The sequence below is a fragment of the Jaculus jaculus genome, chromosome 9 (genome assembly GCF_020740685.1).
Source record: "Jaculus jaculus isolate mJacJac1 chromosome 9, mJacJac1.mat.Y.cur, whole genome shotgun sequence".
NCBI lineage: Eukaryota > Metazoa > Chordata > Mammalia > Rodentia > Dipodidae > Jaculus > Jaculus jaculus.
In genome coordinates, this window is record NC_059110.1 from 76,249,035 (window position 1) to 76,274,658 (window position 25,624).

Here is a 25,624-nt window from a genome sequence, read left to right on the forward strand (position 1 = left end):
TTCCCTGCCAATATGGAGCTTCCCCTCGAGCCTGTAAGCCAAAACATGCCTCTTTTTTCCCACAAGCTCCTCTTGGTCGGGTGATTTCTACCAGCAATGCCAACCTGACTGCAACAGGCAGATTATCATCTTTACAGTTATAATCAAATGGACTCCGTGTGTAACACTTGAAGCCCAGCTATCTCAGTGAGTCTACTTCAGAGCCTACAAACTGCCCAGAAACCTAAATCAACAGGGCTTTAGAACCTTTCACATTTTAAATCAAGTCAACTCCAACACTTGTCACAGGCCTCATTCAGTGTGCAAAGCATTATTTATTTCTCATTTCCATTTACTGAAGAAACTGAGCTGTGGTCCTCAAATGAGAATTGCTCCCACCAACATACTCCACTACATTCTACCTGTGCCCATAACACATAGTCTGTCCCTAAATGTTAATGCCACCTCCTGCCACATCTGAAGATCAATGGAATAATTCCAGACTATCCCCATATGTATTTCTTCTTGGCTTAGAGAAAAGATCATGTCTTTTCCATTCAAACATTTCCCATTGCCAACTCCACGGAGAACTATACTGTATGCCAATACACAGCTCTACCTAATCTATTCTCCCTTTTGAACTTTAGCAATAGTAGCCAACAATACTAGTTCCCTTTACATATCTCCAAACAATTCACCTTTTCGGGGGACTGAGGGGCAAACCTGGGAGTTTCAACAACTTTATGTAATCAGTATAAAATTCATATGCAGTGAAACTGTGTATATATTGTATGTAAATAGTACGAGATCAAGAATTTGAAGGCAAGAATGGGTGGTAGAATGCTTGTGTCCATGCACAAGGCCCTGGGTTCAATTTCTAGGAAAAACAAACAGGCATGTAGTGGCCTCAGACCCACTCCCTTCCTGGCTATTTGTATTTTCATACTTGCAGCTGGCTATCGTTCTACAACCCCACAAACATATTCCAAGTGTGGACGTTACTGCTCATCATGGCCTCCTTTTGGAAATAGCTCCTCCTTGGCATCAATGACATCTCCTTTCCCTCCAGGTTCAACTTTACTCTCTGGCTACCCTTTACTCAAGTATTCTTCCTGGCTGGGGCTCCTCTGCCTCCACTCACTGGTCATGAGTGTTGTTCTCTTCTTTTTCCTCAGGTCCCTTTTACCCATTTCAGAACTTTTCCTGAGTAACCCTGGTCAGAATCACTGTTCCAAGTCCCACACCTCTACTGGCTTATCCCAAACCACTGAAAACTTCAGACCTACAGACACAATTGCCTACTAGACTTTTCCACTTAGAAGTCCTAAACTTAGAGGATCATAAAACTCGGCCAAGTGTGGTGGCACACACTTTTAATCCTGGCACTCGGAAGGCAGAGGTAGGAGGATCACCGTGAGTATGAGGCCACCTTGAGACTACATAGTGAATTCCAGGTCAGCCTGAGCTAGAGACCCTACCTCGACAAAATAAATAAATAAAAGCTGGGTGTAGTGGTGCATGCCTTTAATCTCAGCACTCAGGAGGCAGAGGTGGGAGGATCACTGTGAGTTCAAGGATACCCTGAGACTACTTAGTGAATTCCAGGTTAGCCTAGGCTAGAGTGAGACCCTACCTCAAAAAACCATACACACCAAACAAACAAACAAACAACTAGCTGCCACTATTAAGTCACCTCTGTCTTTCCAAAATCTGTTCTTTCTCCCATGTTAGCATTTTTCTGAAGGGTTCTACATCTACTCACTCATCCCAGGAAGAAAGCTGGGAGTCTATTCATCAAATATTTACTGAGTATTTGCTAAGTGGCACTCTTTTTTTTTTGACTTTATTATTTTTAAAAAAATTTTTATTAACATTTTCCATGATTATAAAATATATCCCATGGTAATTCCCTCCCTCCCCACCCCCACACTTTCCCATTTGAAATTCCATTCTCCATCATATTACCTCCCCATTACAATCATTGTAATTACATATATACAATATCAACCTATTAAGTATCCTCCTCTAAGTGAAACTCTTGTTACACAGAGAATAAACAAACATGAAGACAACAGAGTACATTAAGAAACAGAGGCTCTACCTTTGTAGACATACATATATATACATACATAGAAAAGAACAGGAGAAACCTAAGTTTAAGTGGGCAACAAAGGGAGTTTCCTTTGCAGATGTAGCATCAAGAACAGAAAGATTGGGGCTGGAGAGATGGCTTAGCAGTTACAGCACTTGCCTACAGAACCAAAGGATCCCAGTTCAACTCTCCAGGACCCACATAAGCCAGATGCACAGATATGCCCCATGCATCTGGAGTTCGTTTGCAGTGGCTGGAGGCCCTGGTGCACCCATCCTCTCTCCCTCTCCTCTGCCTCTTTCTCTCAAATAAATAAAGTTTAAGAAAAAAAAAAAAGAATAGAAAGACTAAGACAGCAAGGTGGGGATATCTTTTGATGAACATCAGATAAAGGCACTTATGGGTAAAGAGTATGTATCTGAATTGTTGAAACAAACAGATGTTTCCTGAGTATACAGACAGAGGGAGTCCTTACCTGCATGGCAGTGGCTTTGTACAAAGAATATGCTCTACAAAACATTTCTGCTCTGCAGCAAGTTCTTGTAAACTATCCTTATCTTCTTCATCTACGAAAGAAGGGATATAAATTAACTGGGCATTAGAAAAGTCTCTTAAGTAAAATAAAATACTGTTATTTTTTTTTTTTTTGAGAGTGACAGACACAGAGAGAAAGACAGGTAGAGGGAGAGAGAGAATGGGCGCGCCAGGGCTTCCAGCCTCTGCAAACGAACTCCAGACGCGTGTGCCCCCTTGTGCATCTGGCTAATGTGGGACCTGGGGAACCGAGCCTCGAACCGGTGTCCTTAGGCTTCACAGGCAAGCGCTTAACCGCTAAGCCATCTCTCCAACCCTACTGTTAAATTTTTTATGAACAATTTTATTCTTATTTATTTACGAGAGGGGGGGGAAAGGAATGAGTGCACCAGAGTATCTAGCCAAACAAACTCCAGAAGCATGCACCACCATGTACATCTTGCTTATGTGGGTTCTGAAAATCTGGATCCTTAGGCTTCATAGGCAAATGCCTTAACCACTAAGCAATCTCTCCAGCCCCAGGATAGTGTTATTTTATTTTATTTTATTGGGTTTTTGAGGTAGGGTCTCACTCTAGCCCAGGCTGATCTGGAATTCACTATGTAGTCTCAGGGTGGCCTCAAACTTACTACAATCCTCCTACCTCTGCCTACTGAGTGCTGGGATTAAAGGTGTGAGCCACCACACCTGGCAGAATAGTGTTATTTTAATAACAATGCAACTGAGAATTTTTCCTCAAGTCAAGGTTTCTTAAAAACTGATGCTTCCTAAAAATACCCTTACCCTCAAATCATCTAGACTTCTGCCCTCAAGAAAGCAGGGTTTTCCTTTTTTTTTTTTTTTTTTTAAATTTTTGAGAGAGAGAGAACAGATGTACCAGAGCCTTTCAGACGCTGTGTACAAATGCCAGACATGTGTGCCCCCTTGCATGCATGTGTGACATTGCATGCCTGCATCACTGCACATCTGGCATTGTGGGACCTGGAGATTCAAAGATGTGTTCTTAGGGTTTGCAGGCAAGCACCTTAACCGATAAGCCATCTCTCTGGCCCCTTGGTCAGGTTTCTAAATGCAGAAATGTTTCACTGAGAACAACTCCAGCAATTATTTTCTTCTAGTTCCTTCCATAGCTATGCTGATTTTTTAAATATCTTATTAATTTATTTGAAAGACAGTGTGAGTAAAAGAGGCACAGAGAGAAAAACACATACACAGAGATAGAGGGAAAAAAGAAAGAGAGAATAGGTGTGCCAGGGCCTCCAGCCACTGCAAATAAACTCCAACACCTGTGCCACCTTGTGCATCAGGCTTATGTGGGCACCGGGGAACTGAACCTGGGTCCTTAGGCTTTGCAGGCAAGTGCCTTAACCGTTAAGCCATAAGTAAACAAAATAACTGCTGTAATTACCACAAGCACATAAAACATTTCCCAAAAAGAAACCTTGCCAGGTCGGTTTGGTGCACGCCTTTAGTTCCAGCAGTTGGGAGACTGAGGTAGGAGGACTGTCATGAATTTGAGGCCAGCAGCTTACAGAGTGAGTTTCAGGTTAGTCTGCGCTACAGAATCTGCCTTGAAAAACAACAACAAACGAGAAGAAACCTCTAGACCCATTAGTGGTTACTCTCCAGATTCTATCAGCCTGACCAGTTTTGTTGCTATGAACATGACTATTCTGGACATTTCACATTCTCGTTATATTCCTGCCTGTTTCTTTGTCTCTCAAGTAAGTAAATAAAACATTAAAAAATTATTTGCAAGGAAAGGAGGAAGACAGAAGAGAGACAGAATATAGGCATGCCAGGGCCTCTTGTTGCAAATGAACTCTAGATGTATGCACCATGTTGTGCATCTGGCTTCTGTGTGTCCTGGGAATTAAATTTGGGATGGCTGGCTTTGTAAGCAAGTTCCTTTAATACTAAGCCATGTCCCAGCCCTACTGCTACTATTCTTAAGCCTTCATCACAGGAGTTTCTTTCTGCAGTGGGCAGAGGTCAATGCAGAGAGGCGTATCTGGTGAAAGTACCAAGTGCATCTATTGTGTGCTTAGCCCTTAACAAGACATCTGGATCACCCCTTCTAAGATTCAAGAATATCACAGCAGAAGAGGTGCAAAGAATGTAAGAGCCAGGGAATGGGGGAAAATGCTGTGATACACTTTCTTCTGGACAAAACCTAGGCATTATACTCATCAACTCATAACACCTGTGATTTCCTGCATAAGACTAAGCCTATCAACATTGCATCATGGGTGATAGAGGGGTTCACAAGACCTCCTCCCGGAGAAGCTATTGGCAATTAGTAGCTAGGGGATGGGAAGTTATGTTCAGTGGTTTAGCCATAGAAAGTTGACTTTACTCCAGTAAATCATTCCTCAACTATGCTTATGCAATCAATCATAATTAAATTTAAGTGAGTTCCAAAGGGGGAAAAATAAAGAAATGAAAGCAGGAAGGGGACTAGTTGGGAAGAAAAGGTATAGAAGGAGTGGGTGAGGAGGATAAAATGGTAATGGGGATGAATATGAAGAAAACACATTATGAATATATATGAGATTATCAAAAAATTAAGACACGAACATTACCCGGGATTAACCTGATGGACCCAAGGTTATACATAATGAGAACACAACATACCAAAATCTCTGGGACACAATGAAGGCAGTCCTAAGAGGTAAATTTATACCTTTAAGTGCCTATATTAAGAAATTAGAGGGGCTGGAGAGATGGCTTAGCGGTTAAACGCTTGCCTATGAAGCCTAAGGACCCCAGTTCGAGGCTTGATTCCCCAGGACCCATGTTAGCCAGATGCACAAGGGGGCGCACACGCCTGGAGTTCGTTTGCAGTGGCTGGAGGCCCTGGCACGCCCATTCTTTCTCTCTCTCTGCCTCTTTCTCTGTCTGTTGCTCTCAAATAACTATATTAAAAAAAAATTTAAAAAAAAAAAGATATTAGAAAGGTCGAAAGTAAACGACCTAATGCTTTACCTTAAAGCCTTGGAAAAAGAAGAACAAGGCAAACCAAAAATCAGTAGACAGAAAATAAAGATTAGGGCAGAAGTTAATGAAACAGGAACCAAAAAAACAATCCAAAGAAACAATGATACAAAGAGTTTTTTCTTTGAAAGGATAAAAAAGATTGATAAACCCTTAGCAAATCTGACCAAAAGAAAGAGAAGAGACACAAATTAATAAAATTAGAAATGTAAAAGGGAACATCACAACAGTACCTGAAAAATTCAAAAAAATCATAGGGACATACTATAAAAACATATATTTACTCACTAAGTATGATAATCTGAAAGAAATAGGTGATTTCCTTGATTAATATGACCTACCTAAATTAAATCAAGGTGAGGTTAATCACTTAAATAGACCTATAACAAGTATGGAGATCCAAGAAGTTACCAAAAATCTCCCAACTAAAAAAAGTCCAGGCCCAGATGGATTCACTGGTGAATTTTACCTGACCTTCAGGGAAGAACAATCACCACTGTTTCTTAAAATTTTCCACAAAAATAGAAAAAGAAGGAAACCTACCAAACTCCATCAAGGAAGCCAGCATCACCCTAATACCAAAACCAGGCAAAGATAGAAAAAAAAAAAAAAAAAGAAAATTACAGAACAATCTCCGTCATGAACATAGATGCAAAAATTCTCAACAAAATATTGGCAAACAGAATACAAGAATATATCAGAAAGATCATTCACCCTGACCAAGTAGGCTTTACCCCAGAGATGCACTGATGGTTCAACATATGCAACAAGTAAAATGTAATACATTATATAAATGGACTGAAGGACAAAAATCACATGATCATCTCATTAGACGCAGAAAAAGCATTTGACAAAATCGAATATCCTTCGTGATAAAAGTCCTACAGAGACTGAGAATAAAAGGAATATATCTCAATATAATAAAGGCTATTTGTGACAAGCCTACAGTCAACATATTACTATATGGGGAAAAACTGGAAGCTTTTCCACTAAAATCAGGCAAAAGACAAGGGTGTCCACTGTCCCCAATTTTATTTAATACAGTACTGAAGATCTTAGCCATAGCAATAAGGGAAGGGACACACATAAAGGGATACAAACTGGAAAGGAAGAGATCAAGTTATTATTTGCAGATGACATGATTCTAGACATAAAGGACTCTAAAGACTCTACCAGCAAACTGTTAGAGCTGATAAACACCTACAGCCATGTAGGAGGATACAAAATACATATACAGAAATCAGTAGCCTTCCTAATGCTAACAACAAACACATGGGGGATGAAATCAGAGAATCACTCCCATTCACAATTGCATCAAAGAAAATAAAGTACCTTCAAATAAACCTAACCAAGGAAGTAAAAGATCTCTACAATGAAACTTTAAAACACTCAAGTGAGAAATTGCAAAAGACACTAGGAAATGGAAAAACATCCCTTGTTCCTGTATCGGAAGAATCAATACTGTGAAAATGACAATCTTACCAAGAGCAATTTACACATTTAATGCAATCCCCATCAAAATTCCAATGGCATTCTTCACGGAAATAGAAAAAAAAATCCAAAAATTCATTTGGAATCACAAAAAAAACTCAAACATCTAAAATAATACTAAGCAACAAAAATAAGGCGGGTGTATCATCACACCTGATTTTAACCTATAGTACAGAGGCACAGTAACAAAAACACCATGGTACTGGCACAAAACAGACATGTAGATCAATGGAACAGAACAGAGGACCCAGATCTAAGTCTGGGTAGCTATAGCCACCTGATATTCAATAAAAATGCCAAAAAACATCATTGGATAAAAGACGGTCTCTTCAGCAAATGGTGCTGGGAAAACTGGATACGTATCTGTAGAAGGATGAAAATAGATTCTTCTCTCTCTCCATGCACAAGAATTAAGTCCAAATGGATTAAAGACCTTAACATCAGACCTGAAACTCTGAAACTGCTAGAGGAAAAAGTAGGAGAACCCTTCAACATATTGGTCTTTGCAAAGACTTTCTGAATATAACCCCAATTGCTCAGGCAATAAAACCATAGATTAACCACTGAGACCTCATGAAATTACAAAGATTTTCTACAGCAAAGGACACTGTGAATAAAGCAAAGAGGCAACCTACAGAATGGGAGAAAACCTTTGCCAGCTATACATCTAATAGAGGATTAATATCTAGGATATACAAAGAACTCAAAAAGGTAAATAATAAGAAATCAAACAAGCCAATTAAAAAATGGGCTATGGGGCTGGAGAGATGGCTTAGCGATTAAGTGCTTGCCTGTGAAGCCTAAGGACCCCGGTTCGAGGCTTGGTTCTCCAGGTCCCACATTAGCCAGATGCACAAGGGGGTGCACGCGTCTGGAGTTCGTTTTCAGAGGCTGGAAGCCCTGGCGCACCCATTCTCTCGCTCTCCCTCTGTCTTTCTCTCTGTGTCTGTTGCTCTCAAATAAATAAATAAATAATTTTAAAAAATGGGCTATGGAACCAAATAGACAGTTCTCAAAAGAAGAAACATGGATGTCGTATAAGCATCTGAACAAATGTTCTACATTCCCAGTTATCAGGGAAATGCAGATTAAAACTACGATGAGATTCCATCTCACTCCTGTCAGATTGGCTACCATCATGAAAACAAATGACCATAAATGCTGGCGAGGATGCAGAAAAAGCAGAACCCTTCTACACTGTTGGTGGAAATGCAATTTGGTCCAGCCACTGTGGAAATTAGTGTGGAGGTTCCTGAGACAGCTAAAAATAGATCTACCATATGACCCAACTATAGCACTCCTAGGCATATATCCTAAGAACTCATCTCATTACCTTAGATACACTTGCTCAGCCAAGTTTATTGGTGCTCAATTCACAACAGCTGGGAAATAGAACCAGCCTAGATGTCCCTCAACTGATGAGTGGATAATGAAGACAGGCACATTTATACAATGGAGTTCTACTCAGCAGTAAAAAAATATGAAGTTATTAAATTTTGCAGGAAAATGGATGGATCTGGAAAGAATTATACTAAGTGAGGTAACTCAGGCCCAGAAAGCCAAGCGTCACATGTTCTCCCTCATATGTGGACCCTAGGGCTTTCTTGTGAATAGGAAGAAAAATCACTAGCAAAGGCCAGTAAACTAGAAAAGAAATGTAAAGGGAAGAGAAAGGAAGGGAGGGGCGTACTTAGTAGGATGGTATTGTATTAATATAAGTAAAAGAATAGATTAATGGGGGTGAAAAGGGCCAAGTGAGGTCAGGGGAAGAGAATGAGTAGAGGGAAGGCTAATCAGAATCTAAGAGGAGGGGCTAGAGGGATGGCTTAGTAGTTTAGGCATTTGTCTGCAAAGCCAAAGGAACCAGGTTCGATTCCCAAGGACCCACATAAGCCAGATGCACAAAGGGGCACATGTATCTGGAGTTTGTTTGCAGTGGCTGGAGCCCTAGAACACCCATTCTCTCTCTTTCTCCTCTCTCCTTTCCATCAAATAAATAAATAAAAATAAAATATTTTTTAAAATCTAAGAGGATATAAATAAGTCATATGGAATCCTACTTTTTTGCATAACGAAACACTCAGGAGCCATAGATTGTTGCTAGAAAATTTTCAGTGCAAGGGATGGGATACCTTCCAGTGAGGTGTTGGCCCCAGAGGTCCCTGATGTCCCAAAATATTATAAGCCATTGCCAAGGGCCTCGGTTTCCCACCAGGAATAGATGGTAAGACCCTATTGCTAAAGATTGCACATAATTGGGCCACAAGGTCACTGAGAAATCCTGCTGGAATTGAGTTGATAACCTCTTCAATGTAGACTAACTGACAGAAAGCTGGAAGAAGCCATTCTGCATGCAGTTCAATGGGAGAAAGAGAAATCACCAGTGAAGATACTCAACAGTGGACACTGCAAGCCTTATATTTGACCAGCCAGTCCAAATGAGCCAACAGGTACAACAGTGGCATGTCTGTCATGGTGGAAACCAACTGCTCTCTAACTGGACTGGAGGCTTACTCCATAGGAGGGAATACATCCCTGATACTGAAAACTTAAACTAGGGGTATTCATGAACCCTAGGGGTGTAATGTCAGCTGCTGTCTGGCTAAGTGTATATACTATGCCTATCAAACTGCCCAGTAAGCACTTCTCTTAATGTTAAAACCCTTATATTAACGCTACTCTCACTTTTGGTAGAGATTCTTCTCTCTTCAGATGGAAGTGACCTGGGGATAACCCAGAAAGTATCATGGTGCTGGAAAGAAGTACTGGAGTGCTCAGTACTATAATATCTCTATTATACCTTCCGAGGCCTAGGGTCTAATGAGGAAGAGGTGGCGGAAAGACTGTAAGAGCCAAAGAAAGGGTAGGACTCCTCACAATGTGCTCCCCCCAGACACAAAATGGCCTGGATATCCATGACCTCACAGTGCCTGACACTACCTATACAAGACCATCATAATAGGAGGAAAAGATCATGACATCAAAATAAGAGAGAGACTGATTGAGATGGGGGGGGATATGATGGAAATGGAGTTTCAAAGGGGAAAGTGGGGGGTGGGGATATTACCATGAGATATTTTTTATAATCATGGAAGTTGTTAATAAAAATTTGAAAAAATGGGCAGGAGAGATGCCTTAACTGCCTGTGAAGCCTAAGGACCCTGGTTCGAGGAATGATTACCCAAGACCCATGTTAGCCAGATGCATAGAGAGGTGCACACATCTGGAGTTTGTTTGCAGTGGCTGGAAGCCCTGGCACGCCCATTCTCTCTCTCTTTCTATCCTTCACTCTCAAATAAATAAATGAAAATGAAAAAAAAATAACCATAAAGGCATGTGCCACCATACCTGGCCTGGATAGATTAAAAAAAAAAAAAGTAAAAAAAAATTTGAAAAGATAAAATTAAATTAAAATGAAAGATGGGGTTGGAGAGAGGACTCAGCAGTTAAGGTGCATACCTACAAAGCCTGATGACTCCCAGTACCCATTTAAAGCTAGATGCAAAATGTGGTGTTTGCATGTTGAATTCATTTGCAGCAGCAAGAGGCTCTGGCATGCCCATTCATATTCTCTTTCTCTCAAATAAAGAATAAATAATCCAACTATTGGTGGCTCTTAAGACGAAGGAATTGGAGGTTAAGTCTAGGAATATGGTAGAAGGTATAAAATGATAGGAAATAAAGAGTCTACCATGATCTCCAGAAAGAAAAACTGATCTGCTGCAGAGTGTGGTGTTGCATGCCTTTCATCCCAGCAGTTGGGAGGCAGAGGTAGGAGGATCATTGTGTGTTGGAGGATACCCTGGACTACATAATGAATTCCAGGTCAGCCTGGGCAGGAGGAATACCCTACCTCAAACAAGAACAAAAAACAAAACCAACCAAACAAACAAAAAACTGTTCTGCTAACCTGAGCTCGGTAAGACTCACTGGACTTCTGACACACTGCAAGATAATAAATTATTTATTTATTTGAGAGAGAAAAAATACACACATACTAAGGCCTCTAACCATTGCAAACGAACTCCAGACACATGTACTACCTAATGCATCTGGCTTTACGTGGGCACTGAGGAATTGAATTGGGTCTTTCCTTAGGCTTTACAGGCAAGTACCTTAACTGCTGAGCCACCTCTCTAGCCCTAAGATAATAAATTTTGTTCTAATTACTAAGTTTGTGATAAATTAAGTTAGCAGTAAAGTCAATATGAGCTGGGTGTGGTAGTGCACGCTTTTAATCCCAGCACTCAGGAGGCAGAGGTAGGTGGACTGCCATGAGTTCAAGGCTACCTTGAAACTACATAGTGAATTCCAGGTCAGCCTGAGCTAGAGTGAGACCTTACCTCGAGAAACCAAAAAAAAAGTCAACATAAAAGCCAGGCATGGTGGCACATGCCTTTAATCCTAGCACTTGGGAGGTCGAGGCTTGCCTGGGCTAGAGCAAGAACCTATGTCAGGGGGAAAAAAAAGTCAATATAGCAAACATTCAGTCTTTTACTATTAAACATGATTTAGAAAGTTCCTTTTATTACTAAACTGTTAACTTTTTTTTTCTTTTTTCACTGCTAGGGATGGACTCAGGGCCTTGCACATGGCAGGCAAATGATCACAGAGCTATATCCCCAAATGTTGTTGATTATTTTTATATTTTATTTACTTATTTGAGACATAGAGAGAGGCAGAAAGAATAGGTGCACTAGGGCTTCTAGCTACCACAAACAAATTCTAGATGCATGTACCACCTTCTGCATCTGGCTTTACATGGGCACTGAGGAATCAATCCCTGGTCCTCAGGCTTTACAAGCAAGTACCTTAACCACGAAGCCATCTGTCTAGCCCTTGTTGATTGTTTTTAACATCAACAGCTGTTAACTTTTCTTAAATGTTTTTTGTATCTACTAAGATGATCATTTGGCTTTTCATATATATTGTAGTCATACATCAACACAGTAGTGATTTTTGATGTTAAGATTCCTGGAGTAAGTTTCTGGAATAAATACCATTTGATTGTACTTTATAATCCTTTTTATGTGTTGCTGGATTTGTTAGTATTTTGTTGAGAAAATTTTTGTCCATATTAGTAAGATGTAATTGCCAGTAGTTTTCATGTGTGCTGTCTGGTTTTGGCACCATAGACTGGGGTAAGAAAGAAGTGGCCCCTTCTGTAAAGAACTGGTAAGAATTTTTTTTTTTTTTCGAGGTAGGGTTTCACTCTGGCTCAGGCTATCCTGGAATTAACATTCTTGTCTCGGGGTGGCCTTGAACTCACAGCGATGCTCCTATCTCTGCCTCCCAAGTGTTGGGATTAAAGGTGTGTGCCACCACACCCAGCCTAGGTATTAATTCTTTAGACATGAAGTCACTGGGTGTTGGGCATAGCTTATTGGGCAGGCTTCCCTCCTTTTCTAATCAATCTGTAGGTCTACTTTGCAAAGACAAAAAAAAAAAAATTTTTTTTTTTTTAGGTTGGATCTCATTGTAGCCTCAAACTCAGGGCAATCCTACCTCAGTCTCCCAAGTGCTATGTGTCACCATACCTAGCAAAAAGAATTTTTTTCAAGTTGGTTTTCATAGTTTGTGTATTCCTTTTTTGTTGTTATTTTTATTTTTACTTATTTATTTGAGAGCAACAGACAGCGAGAGAGAGAGAGAGAGTGGGCACAACAGGGCCTCTAGCCACTGCAAACAAACTCCACCTTGTGTATTTGGCTTATATGGGTCCTGGGGAATCGAGCCTTGAACCAGGGTCCTTAGACTTCACAGGCAAGTGCTTATCCACTAAGCTATCTCTCCAGCCTTGTACATTTCTTAAGAGTTTATCCATTTCATCTTGCTTATCTACCCAGCATATAGTATTCCCTTAGAATCAATTTAAAATTTCTAGGGCTAGAGAAGGATCAGCAGTTAAAGGCTCTTACTTGCAAAGCTTGCCAACCTGGGATCAATTCCCCAGTACCTACACAAAGCCAGATGAACAAAGTGCTTTTCAAATTATTTGGTAGCAGCAGCAGACCCTCTCAAAATAAAAAAGAAAACTTTTTAATTATAAGGAATTTTTAAACTTCTGTGATCCTGGCAATAATATCCCATTTTGTTCAGAGTGTAGTAATTATAATTTTCTTTTTGTTCAGTTTTTGGTCCATCTAGCTGTTTAGGTTTATCACTTCTGCTGATCTTTCCGAAGACCTTCTGATTTCACTGTCTTTATTTTTAAATATGCAAACTACTTTTTCGGCTGAATCTCACAAACCTACTGAAATTACAGAAAGTTACTAAACTTACCTGATCCAAGAAACTTGTGAAGTTTATGAATCCAAGTTAGCCCAACGCTGTGTACACCGGCTTCATGAGTACAATGATATCGTGAAGGACACTTGGGATCTATAAAGGAAATCATTGATGACAGAAAAGTATCATTAGAAATGTAAAATTAGCTGGGTGTGGTGGCACATGCCTTTCACAGCACTTGGGAGGCAGAGGTAGGAGGATCATCATGAGTTCAAGGCCACCCTGAGACTACATAATGAATTCCAGGTCAGCCTGGGTGGGCTAGGGCGAAACTCTACCTCAACCCCTCCCCTCTTAAAAATCTAAAATTATTTACCCCAGTAGCTTGTATACACATTTGTTCACAGAAGTAATAGGTATTTTTATAGTTGTCCACTGTGTCAGGAATCTTCAGTTTCTAATCTGTGTTCAATTTTCAAATATTACAAATATTAAAAATAAACACAATCTAAATGCTATGTTATATGAATTCATGTTTTCAGGTAAATTACTTATGCCTTTCACATTTATTTAAAGTTATTAAAGGGCTGGAGAGATGGCTTAGTGGTTAAGGCGCTTGCCTGAAGCCAGAAGACTTAGGTTGGATTCCCCAGGTCCCATGTAAAACCAGATGTATAAGGTGGGCATGCATTCGGTGTTCATTTGCAGTGACTGGAGGCCCTGGTGCGCCAATTTCACCCCCCCCCCATCTGCACCTCTCTCTCTCTCAAATAAGTGAATAAATACTTAAAAAGATAAAGTTATTAAAAATGAGCGATTAAGCCAGGCATGTTGGTGCACGCCTTTAATTCCAGCACTTGGGAGGTAGAGGTAATAGGATTGCCGTGAGTTTGAGGCCACCCTGAGACTCCATAGTGAATTCCAAGTCAGCCTGGGCTAGAGTGAAACTCTACCTCAAAAATAAAATAAAATAAAATAAAATAAAATAAAATAAAATAAAATAAAATAAAATAAAATAAAATAAAATAAAAAAATTTTAAAAACCCCACAAAAACAACAACAACAACAAAATGAATGATTAAAAGTGGTAGCTCCCAATATGCAGAAGACTGAAGTGGGAGGATTGCTGGGAGTTCAAGGCCAGCCTAGGCTATAGATAGCTCCAGGACATTCTGGGCTAGAGTAAGACCCTGTCTCAAAATATAAAAAAAAGACAGGCATGGTGGTACATGCCTTTAATCCCCACACCTGGGAGGCAGAGGTAGGACTGCTGTGAGTTTGAAGCCATCCTGAGACTGCATAGTGAATTCCATGTCATCTGAGCTCAAGTGAAACCCTACCCTGAAAAATTAAAACAATAAATAAAAATGCTGGCATATAAACAGCTATTTTCTATTTTTTTAATATATTTATTTATTTGAGAGAGCAAGAGAAAGAATGAGGTAGTAAGAGAGAGAGAGAATGGCCATGCTGGGCCTCCAGCCACTGAAAACAAACTCCAGATGCATCCACCACCTTGTGCATCTGACTTATATGGGTATTGGGGAATCAAACTGGGGTTCTTTCACTTTATAGGCAAGTGTGTTAACCCCTAAGCCATCTCTCTAGCCTTTGAGCAGTTTTTATTTAATTAACTGGCTTTGAAATAAGAACTTACAAACTTCCTTTCAGACTCATCAACAAAATAATCCTGAGACCTTTTTTTTCTTTTCTTTTCTTTTTTTTTTTTTGGTTTTTCAAGGTAGGGTCTCACTCTGGTACAGGCTGACCTGGAATTCAATGGAGTCTCAGGGTGGCCTCAAACTCACCGTGATCCTCCTACCTCTGCCTCCTGAATGCTGGCAGTAAAGGCGTGATAGACAGAGAGAAAGGGAGAAAATTGGTGTGCGTGCATGACCTTGCACATGTGTCACCTTGTATACTGGACTTACATGAAATCTGGGGAGTTGAACATAGGTCCTTAGATTCATAGACAAGTGCCTTGATTGTAATCCATCTCTCTACCCCTAAAAAAATGAACTTTTGTTTCTCGAATCTTTTTCTTAAAGATACAGTTTTAGGGCTGGAGAGATGGCTTAGCAGTTAGGCGCTTGCCTGTGAAGCCTAAGGACACTGGTGCAAGGCTTGATTCCCCAGGACCCATGTTAGTCAGATGCACAAGGGGGTGCACGCGTCTGGAGTTTGTTTGCAGTGGCTGGAGGCTCTGGCATGCCAATTCTTTCTCTCTCTCTGCCTCTTTCTGTCACTCTCAAATAAATAAATAAAAATGAACAAAAAAAATTTTTTTTAAAGATGGATACTAAAAAAAAGATATAGTTTTAAACATTTTATTTATTTATTTGAGATAGAAAGAGGCAGAGAGAGAGAGTTTGAGAGAGAATGGGCATGCCAGGGCCTCCAGCTGCTGCAAACAAACTCCAGACACATATGCTACCATGTGCACTTGGCTTACATGGTACCTGGAGAACTGAACCTGGGTCCTTAGGCTTTGCAGGCATACGCCTTATCCACTAAGCTACCTCTCCAGGCCAAAAAAAAAGAACTTTTGATATGATATAATCCAGGCTGGCCTGGATATCATTATCCCCCTACTTGAGCCTCCAGAATATCTGTGATTATAGTGCACATTAATAAGTTAGGCTGGAGAGATGGCTTAATAGTTAAGCAGCTTGCTGGCAAAGCTTAAGGACCCAGGTTCAATTTCCACATAAGCCAGAGGCACTGACTGGAGCATGTGTTTGGAGTTTATTTGCAGTGGCTGGAGGGCCTGAAGTATCCATTCTTTCTCTATATCTGCTTTTCTCTCTCAAATAAACAAGAAAAAAAGTTAGGCTCTTCTTGAATTCCTATTATTATATTTAAAAATATTAGTAGAGTGTGATGGCTCACCCTTTTAATCCCAGCACTGGAGAAGCAGAGGTAGGAGGATACCTGTGAGTTCAAGGCTACCCTGAGACTACATAGTGAATTCCAGACCAGCCTGGGCTAGAGTTAGAGTTAGTTGAAAAACAAACAAAAAAAAAAAAACAAAAAACAAACAAAAAAAAAGATGGAGCAATGACTCAGTGGTCAAGGCTCTTGCCAGCACAGCCTATCCACCTGGGTTTGATTCCTCAGTACCCATGTAGAGCTGGAGGTATAGTGTGGCACATGCATCTTCAGTTTGTTTGCAGTAACAGGAGGCCCTGGCACACCTATTCTGTCTCTCTTCTTCTCTCTGCTTGCAAATAAATGAATAAAAATATTTTTTAAAAATGCCAGGCATGGTGGGACATGCCTTAAATCCCAGTACTTGGGAGGAAGAGGTAGGAGGATTGCCTTGAGTTCAAGGCCACCCTGAGACTATATAGAGCATTCTATGTCAGCCTGGGCTACAGCCAGACCCTACCTCAAAAAACCAAAAAACAAAAACAAAAGCAAAGCAATGAAAGCAATCACAAGTAAGCAAAGAAACCCATCTTGGCCTACAGGAATAATTCCTTAGTTTGAACAATAAAATACTGAAAAATTTCCTTTCATGTGCCCAAGTTTAAGAATTAAGCCTGGGGATGGAGAGATGGCTTAGCAGTTAAGTGCTTGCCTGTGAAGCCTAAGGACCCCGGTTCAAGGCTCAGCTCCCCAGGACCCACGTTAGCCAGATGCACAAGGGGGAGCACGTGTCTGGAATTTGTTTGCAGTGGCTATAGGCCCTGGCACGACCATTCTCTCTTCCTCTCTCTATCTGCCTCTTTCTCTGTCTCTTGCTTTCAAATAAATAAAATAACAAAAAAAAATAAAAATAATAAAGAAAGAATTAAGCCTTGATGGGCGTGGTAGCACACACCTTTAATCCCAGCACTTTGGAGGCAGAGGTAAAAGGATTATTCAAACCCACCTAATGAATTCCAGGTCAGCCTGGGTTAGAGTGAGACCCTACCTTGAAAAACCAAACCAAAACAAAAATAGGAATTAAGCCTCAAATCATCTTATCTGATCGATCTTTGCTTAAAATAGTTTCCCAAAATACTTCTGATGTTAAAGTCAACAGAAAACAAATTTTGATATTGCAACAGATCTATGTTATGAAAAATAGCTCATATAGCTCATATTTAAGTCACTGAAATAGAAAATGTGTAGAATCCCATACACACTTATTAGTTGGTAGGCATTTTACTTTTATTACAAAATTCTAGGCCTGGGCTATAGCAAGACCCTACCTCAAAAAAACAAAAAGAAAGAAAGAAAGAAAGAAGGAAGGAAGGAGGAGGAGGAGGAGGAGGGAGGGAGGAAGGAAAGTGTTAAAATCCTGGGGTATGTGGGCTGGAGAGATGGCTTAGCGGTTAAGCGCTTACCTATGAAGACTAAGACCCCGGTTCGAGGCTCGATTCCCCAGGACCCATGTTAGCAGATGCACAAGGGGGTACATGCATCTGGAGTTCGTTAGCAGTGGCTGGAAGCCCTGTCATGCCCATTCTCTCTCTCTCTCTCTGTGTGTCTCTTTCTCTCTCTCTATCACACTCAAATAAATAAATAAAATGAACAAAAATTAAAAAAAAATTCTGGGTATGTTTCAGTGCTTGCATGCCTTATGAACAAACATAACGGCTTGAGAGATAGTTAAAGGTACTTGCTTGCAAAGCCTGACAGCCAGAGTTTGTTCCCTAGTACCCACATAAAGCCAGTTACACAAAGTAGGCTTATGTCTAAAGTACATTTGTAGCAGTAGAAGGTGCTGGCATGCCCATTCTCTTGTCTCTTTCACATAAGTAATTTTTTTTAAAATTTATTTATGACAGATACAGACAGATAGAGGGAGAGAGAGAGAGAATGGGCGCGCCAGGGCTTCCAGCCTCTGCAAACGAACTCCAGACGCGTGCACCCCCTTGTGCATCTGGCTAACGTGGGACCTGGGGAACCGAGCCTCGAACCGGGGTCCTTAGGCTTCACAGGCAAGCGCTTAACCGCTAAGCCATCTCTCCAGCCCAACATAAGTAATTTTTAAAAAGAACAAATATGAACAAGTCAATTTCTTTGAAACATGAAAATGAACCAAAGGTTGGATGATTTGTGTCTTTATGAGGAAACCAAATAGTTGTTTATTTCTTTACCTTACTAGATCTGTCTGTATATCTGTAATGTTTCTATCCCTCAAAATGCCTTCATTAGACATGCCCAGTGAGTGGTATTTGCTGGCTTATAATATAAGGAATTTCTTAATGTTTCATGTTTAAATGTTTGCCATACTTCAGTGAAGAATTGAAGCCATTATTACCAAACCAAGACAAACTGGCTAATGAGCTGTCATCAGATCAGGTAAAACTATAAGCTACAAGATTGGAATCCTATTCTCTGTACTAGATACACATGCATTTGTAGTTCATTTGCAGTGGTAAGAAGCCATGGTGCATTCATTTCCTCTCATTCTTAATTCATTCTCTTTTTCTCCTTGCAAAGAAAATAAACAAATGATCCAGGTGTGGTGGCGCATGCCATTAATCCCAGCACTTTGGAGGTAGAGGTAGGAGGATTGCCATAAGTTCAAGGCCACCCTGAGACTACATAGTGAATTCCAGATCAGCCTGGGCCACAGTGAGAATCTACCTTGAAAAACAAAAAGAAAAACAAAAAAGAAACAAAACAAAACAACAACAAAAACATTTTTAAGAAAAAAAAGTAAGAAAACAAATAAATGTGGTGGCACACTCCTTTAATCCCAGCACTCAGGAGGCAGAAGTAGGAGTATCACAGTGAGTTCAAGGCAGTTCTGAGATTACATAGTGAATTCCAGGTCAGTCTGGGCTCCAGTGAGACCCTACCTTAAAAAAAATTTTTTTTAAAAAATCCATGAAAGGTACCCCTAGTTATTCTAGGATGAATATGTTTTACTTCCTTATTCTATACTGGGAGAAAGACAAGACGCTAGGAGGAAATCTAAAAACAAAGTTGAGGAATGGCATACAAATGACAAGATGTTCATTTCAGAAGGGACCTTAGAGGTCATATTCTGTTTATCTGCCTTTTGAGACAGACTCAAGGATCCTCCTGCCTTAGCACCCCGAGTGCTGGGATTATAGATGTGTGCCACCACACTAGAATCTATAACCTACTATTAGGTCTTTTTTCATGTATCAAAACTAAAGATGAGTGGTGGTGCACGCCTTTAATCCCAGCACCCAGGAGGCAGAGGTAGGAGGATCGTCATGAGTTCGAGGCCACCCTGAGACTACATAGTGAATTCCAGGTCAGCCTGAGCTAGAGTGAAACCCTACCTTGAATAAAAAAGAAACCAACCAACAAACAAAAAATCCCTAAAGATGAGAGAAACTGAATAATGCCCAAGACTATAAAGTCTATTAATGGTAGAATTAGAATTAAAATCTAAGCTACTCCAGGGCTGGAGAGATGGCTTAGCAGTTAAGCGCTTGCCTGTGAAGCCTAAGGACCCCAGTTCGAGGCTCGGTTCCCCAGGTCCCACGTTAGCCAGATGCACAAGGGGGCGCATGCGTCTGGAGTTCGTTTGCAGTGGCTGGAAGCCCTGGCGTGCCCATTCTCTCTCTCTCCCTCTGTCTTTCTCTCTATGTCTGTCGCTCTCAAATAAATAAATAAAAAATGAACAAAAAAAATTATAAAAAAAAAAAACTAAGCTACTCCAGATTTCTGGTCACAAACCCCTTCCACTCAGTCAATGTATATCTGAGTAATACATTCTTTGTACTAACAATCCACGATCTCCCTAGATAATGGAGATAAGTTAAGATATAGATCTGGTACCAAGGTAGTCAAAGAGCTTAGTGGCTGAGTATGTCTGAGTTGCCTTGTAAATATGGGTGGTCCTGGATTTGATTCTCAGCACCACCAAATAAGGAAAGGAAAAAATAGAGATTAAGCCTGATGGCAGCACACACCTTTAATCCCAGTACTTCGTAGGAGGATTGCCAAGAGTTTGAGGCCACCTGGAGACTACATAGTGAATTCCAGGTCAGTCTGGGCTAAAGTGAGACCCTACCTCGAAAAATCGAAAAAACAAAAACGAACAAGTAGAGATTTGAGAGGATATCATTCTAACTGAGTGCAAGTATAACAAGACAGGTTAGAGAGATGGCTTAGCAGTCAAGAGCACTTTCTGTGCAAGCCCAAGGGCCTGAGGAGGCCCAAGTTTGATTGCAAGGACCTATATAAACAGTTGGGTATGGCCATAGCCCCATAGGAGAGCAGAGACCTGGGGCTCATGAATAAAACAAGAAACTCCAGGACCAATAAGCAACTCTGGCTTAAATGCTTATGGGCCAAAGCGTGAGGAATGGGACTTCTGTTCTGCTCTGGCCACCACAGAGGCAAGTGCTTGGGGTGCTACATGGGCACATACTTGGGCATGCAACACACACCAGCAAAAATAAAAAACCAAAGCAATAATATATGAAGACAATGGTTTGTTTTTGTGTACATGTGTATAGAGTATATGTGTGATGTATGCATGTCTGTGCAAATTTATACACCTCAAGTGTGAAGAACAGAGGAGAAAATCAGGTTATTTTTCTCTTATGGCTTATCCATATTTTTCCTTGAGACAGGGTTTTTCCCCTCAACCTGGAGCTGCTGTCTGTCACTGAGTCCCAGAGATGAATCCACACTGAAGATCAGTATGTTAAAACTTGATATACGGTACAGTGCACCCAGTCAACCTTTTAAAAGGATGAAACCATAAAACAAATAAATTGCATGCAATAGCCTGTGATAATATTGGTATGAATACAACAGATAATTTAGTGAATACTCTACCTCTGTGAAGTTCAATTGGACAAGAAAAGTCAGAACCAAAGGGATCATCCTCTCCAGATGCCAGTTTCAGGGCAAGCTCCAGCTCAACACATTCAAATACATACAGAGAAGGAATGAGGTCAACCCTAGAATCCCAGGACTTTTCTGACTGTAAAAAAAAAAAAAAAAAAAAAAAAAGGGTATCATTATTTTGCCTTTGCATATTCATTTGAAAAGGTACACAATCAAACACAAAAGCAAAAACTCTAAGTCAAACATTACACACACACACACACACACAATTATATTTGTATTTGTTTTTTACCCCCGAGGTTGGGTCTCACTGTAGCATATGCTAACTTGCACTCATGCTAGTCCCAGGCTGGCCTTGAACTCACATGGTGATCTTACCTCTGCATTTGGGATTGAAGGCATGTACCACCATGACTGGCTCAAAGAGTTTTATTTATTTGAGAGTGATAAACACAGAGACAGATAAAATATGGGTATGCCTGAGCCTCTTGCACTACAACCGAACTCCAGATCCATGCATCACTTTTTTTAAAAGACATTTTTTATTTATTTGAGAGAAAGAGGAAGATGGACAGAAAGAGAATGGGCATGCCAAGGCCTCCAGCTGTTGTAAATGAATTCCACACACATGTGCCTCCATGTGCATCTGGCTTTACATGGGTTCTGAGGAATGGAACTAGGTCCTTTGGCTTTGCAGGCAAATGCCTTAACTGCTAAGCCATCTCTCTAGGCCACTTGCATCACTTTTTGTATCTGGCTTTATGTGGGTACTAGGGAATAGAACCCAGATGGTTGGCCTTTGCAAGCAAGCATCTTCAATTACTGAGCCATCTCTCTAACCCTCAAACAACATTTTCAAATTATTTTTAATTCCACCTCCTAATAGTGCACAATGACATTGTTAAAGTTAAAAAAAAAATTCTGGGAAGTCGTCCACTGACTCAAAGGTTCTTTATATTTGTAACCAAGGACAATATAAAGGTCAGTGTGGTGGTTTGATTCAGGTGTCCCCCATAAACTTAGGTGTTCTGAATGCTAGGTTCCCAGCTGATGGAGATTTGGGAATTAATGCCTCCTGGAGGGAGTGTATTGTTAGGGGCGGGCTTAAGGGCTTTATAGCCAGGTTCCCCATGCCAGTGTTTGGCACACCCTCCTGTTGCTGTGGTCCATCTTATGTTGGCCAGGGGGTGACGTCCACCTTCTGCTCATGCCATCATTTTCCCCTGCCATCGTGGAGCTTCCCCTCAAGCCTGTAAGCCAAAATAAATCTCTTTTTCCCAGAAGCTTCTCTTGGTTGGGTGATTTCTACCAGCAATGCGAACCAGACTGCAACAGTCAGAAACACAACTAATAGTAATGTTAATAAATGGTTGGGAAACTGGGCACAGTGGTGGCTGGCATGCACACCTGTAATCCCAGCACTGACTGGGGAGGCTGAAACAGGAGGATCTCAAGTTAGAGGCTGTCTAGTATGGGCCATATCCTGTGTTCAAGACCAGTATCAATTATATATTGAGGACTTGCCTCAGAAGCCAAGAATATAAATAAGTGTAGTCTGAAGAGACTACTGGTAGGATTCACCTTAATGGCAGACGGTTTGGTGTGAAACTCTTCTGACAGAATTCAGAAACAAATACGCAGGTTGGTAACCAAATAAACTTGGCAACTTCTAACTTCTTTCCCTTTAGACTTCTAAGTGTATTCCATTATTATTATTTGTTTTTGTTTTTCCAGGTAGGGTCTCACTCTGGCCCAGGCTGACCTGGAATTTTCAGGGTGGCCTCAAACTCAGTGATCCTCCTACCTCTACCTCCTGAGTGCTGGGATTAAAGGTGTGCACCACCACACCCAGCTCCCATTATTATTTTTTTTATGCAAGGTTGGGGGGAGCAGAGGGAGAGAACTGGCATGCCAGGGCCTTCAACCACTGCAATCAAACTTCTAATGTGTGTGCCCCCTTGTGCACTTGTGTGACCTTGCACACTTGTATCACTGTGCATCTGGCTTATGTGGGACCTGGAGAGTTGAACATGAGTCCTTATGCTTCACAGGCAAGTGCCTTAATTGCTAAGCCATCTCTCCAGCCCTATTCCATTGTTTTTAAATGGTTAATTACCAAAATATCAGAGTTGTCACATGTAAACTAAAATTCATTGTACTATGCATTCAAATTGGTCTAGAAATACACCTGATATTAGAAATATGAAACATTTCCAGGTCAGCCTGGGCTAGAGTGAAACCCTACCTTAGGAAAAAAAAAAAGATGAAATATACTACACAAATGAGAACACTAGCTTGTCACCTACTGTTTGATCATCATCTTCTTCCCCCTCGAGCACAACACAATGATATAGCATTCCTGATTCTGTTGCGATCACCAAGATGTTGGGAACACAGGGTAAGCAGAGTATAGCACAAGCATCATAACCGTAGTTGTCTTCAGCTGCAGGATGCATAGGCAACGGGCCCAGCAGCTTTCCGATATTCCCAGGGCTAAAGAAAGAATGGAAATGTCTAGAAAATGTTGACACAAGATAATCATGCTCTTATTATTTTTCTCTTCCTTCAGTCACAACTTTACTATTTAGTATAATCCCAGTGTCTTGACTTTTATGTTTTCCCATTTATATTCCTAATCTAGTGATTCTAAGAAATAATTTGCCCTTGAGGAGACATTTGCAATGTCTTAAGACATTCTGGATTTGGGGGCTTTGTTTTGTTTTTGTTCCTCAAATTCTCATTGTGTTTACTCTTTCATCGTGACAGATGATTCTCATATCTCTATTTATACCTTTTTGTCACTGTCTCTCACTGTACTGTATTTCTCCCCACCCCCTGACCCAAGGTAGAGTTTCATTCTAGTACAGGCTGACCTAGAATTCACTATGTAGTCTCTGGGTGGCCTTGAACTCACAGTGATCCTCCTACCCCTGCTTCCCAAGTGCTGGGATTAAAGGCATGCACCACCATGCCTGGCTACTTTTATTTATTCTAACATCTATTTCTAAATGTTCATGTAATATTTGTTTTAAAACTTACATTGGTCATTAATAAAAATAAATCTTCTCATATTACCTGCATCCCTAACCTGTCTATTAATGGTTCATGCCCTTATTTCAAAATAACTTACTGAAGCCAGGCATGGTGGCGCATGCCTTTAATTCCAGCCCTCGGGAGGTGGCAGAGGTAGGTGGTTGACCATGAATTCAAGACTACATAGTGAATTCCAAGTCAGCCTGGGCTAGAGTGAGACCCTACCTTGCAGAAAAAGTAACTTATTGATCCTTCCTTTGTAGTGTCTATTTGATTTAACTTTTCATGTGCACTAACACCACCCTAGTTCAAACTCCCCTAGTCTATAAGTTCAATTCCTCAAGAGTGTCTTTGAATAACTCTCTGCCCAGTCTAATCCCTAACTATCATTCTCCTGCTCAGAAATTATCACTGGCTATTACTACCCTATTCTTATAGGCTAGAACCCATGTTTATTAGCTAGGTATGTAATTCCATCCAATTTTCTCTCAGCAGATAATCCCAGCTTCATTATTCAATGGTCCTTACACGAATCCTCTGCCCTAGACAAAGATGTCTAATCACCGAACCTTGAAAAGCAGTTGTACTTGCTTATTTGCATACCCTACTACCCTTAGGTCTAAAATGGTCTAACCTTCCTTGATACTTCATTTAATCTTGCTTCAACTGTTAAGTTCCACATTACATCAGTCCTTCTCTGAAAATACCCTTAACTTCTCCAGTCAAAATGATCTTTGGGTTCCTACTGTGTCCCAGGTACTGTGGAATGGGTGAGTGTATGTTCATGTATATGCATGCCTTAACCCATACTTGGGACGTAAGACACAAGGATTATACCTAATCATCACCACGGTGCCTTGTTCAAGTAAGATAAGCAATTCTTTTTCAGTTAACTAAACTTTGTGAACCAGATGTGGTCCTATCTTAAACTATACAAATTATCCAAATACCATAAGGAAATCAAAGTCAAATGATAGGTTCAAATTTCTCCAAATTGTGCAAACCAAATGTCTAAAGGCTGCTTACTTCCACAAACTCAAAAATGTCCAATCATGACAATCTTTGCTGGAATACATGGAAATTTCATTTCAGGTGGTCACTACCTCAACTTACCTGTGTAACAGACTCACATAGGTAAGGAAGGTCTCCCCATTCTCATATAAGATATACAGAGGGTATGCCACTACTTCATCTTTGCCTTTTTGTCCAAATATATTCTTTGGGACTGCTGTCAATGGCCCAAAGTCAAATGCAACTGCTGTTTCTCCTAGAGATGCTGTATATGCCCTTCTGCAAAAAGATTTGAAAAAGCAAAGAAAAATCTGTTGAAAACAAAAACGAATCTCTACTAATAAGAAATGAGTATGTATAGAATCGGTATCTGTGGTGGTTTGATTCATGTGTCCCCCATACACTAAGGTGTTCTGAATTCTAGGTTCCTAGCTGATGGAGATTTGGGACTTAACACCTCCTGGAGGCAGTGTATTTTTGGGTGTGGGCTTA

The 25,624-nt window shown here is 40.5% G+C and overlaps 1 protein-coding gene across 2 annotated transcripts in view; it reads right to left on the reverse strand.

The window, feature by feature from the left end:
• The window catches only part of Nup88 (nucleoporin 88), a 53,763-nt gene that overhangs the window by 5,560 nt on the left and 22,579 nt on the right, over window positions 1-25,624 (reverse strand). For both annotated transcript variants that reach the window (XM_045158875.1, XM_045158874.1), the window contains exons 5-9: window positions 25,235-25,411; window positions 23,395-23,581; window positions 21,077-21,224; window positions 13,373-13,471; window positions 2,547-2,637 (exon numbers count right to left, since the gene is read on the reverse strand). In XM_045158875.1, the coding sequence (XP_045014810.1) occupies window positions 2,547-2,637; window positions 13,373-13,471; window positions 21,077-21,224; window positions 23,395-23,581; window positions 25,235-25,411 (702 nt within the window). The remainder of the gene's footprint in view (window positions 1-2,546; window positions 2,638-13,372; window positions 13,472-21,076; window positions 21,225-23,394; window positions 23,582-25,234; window positions 25,412-25,624) is intronic.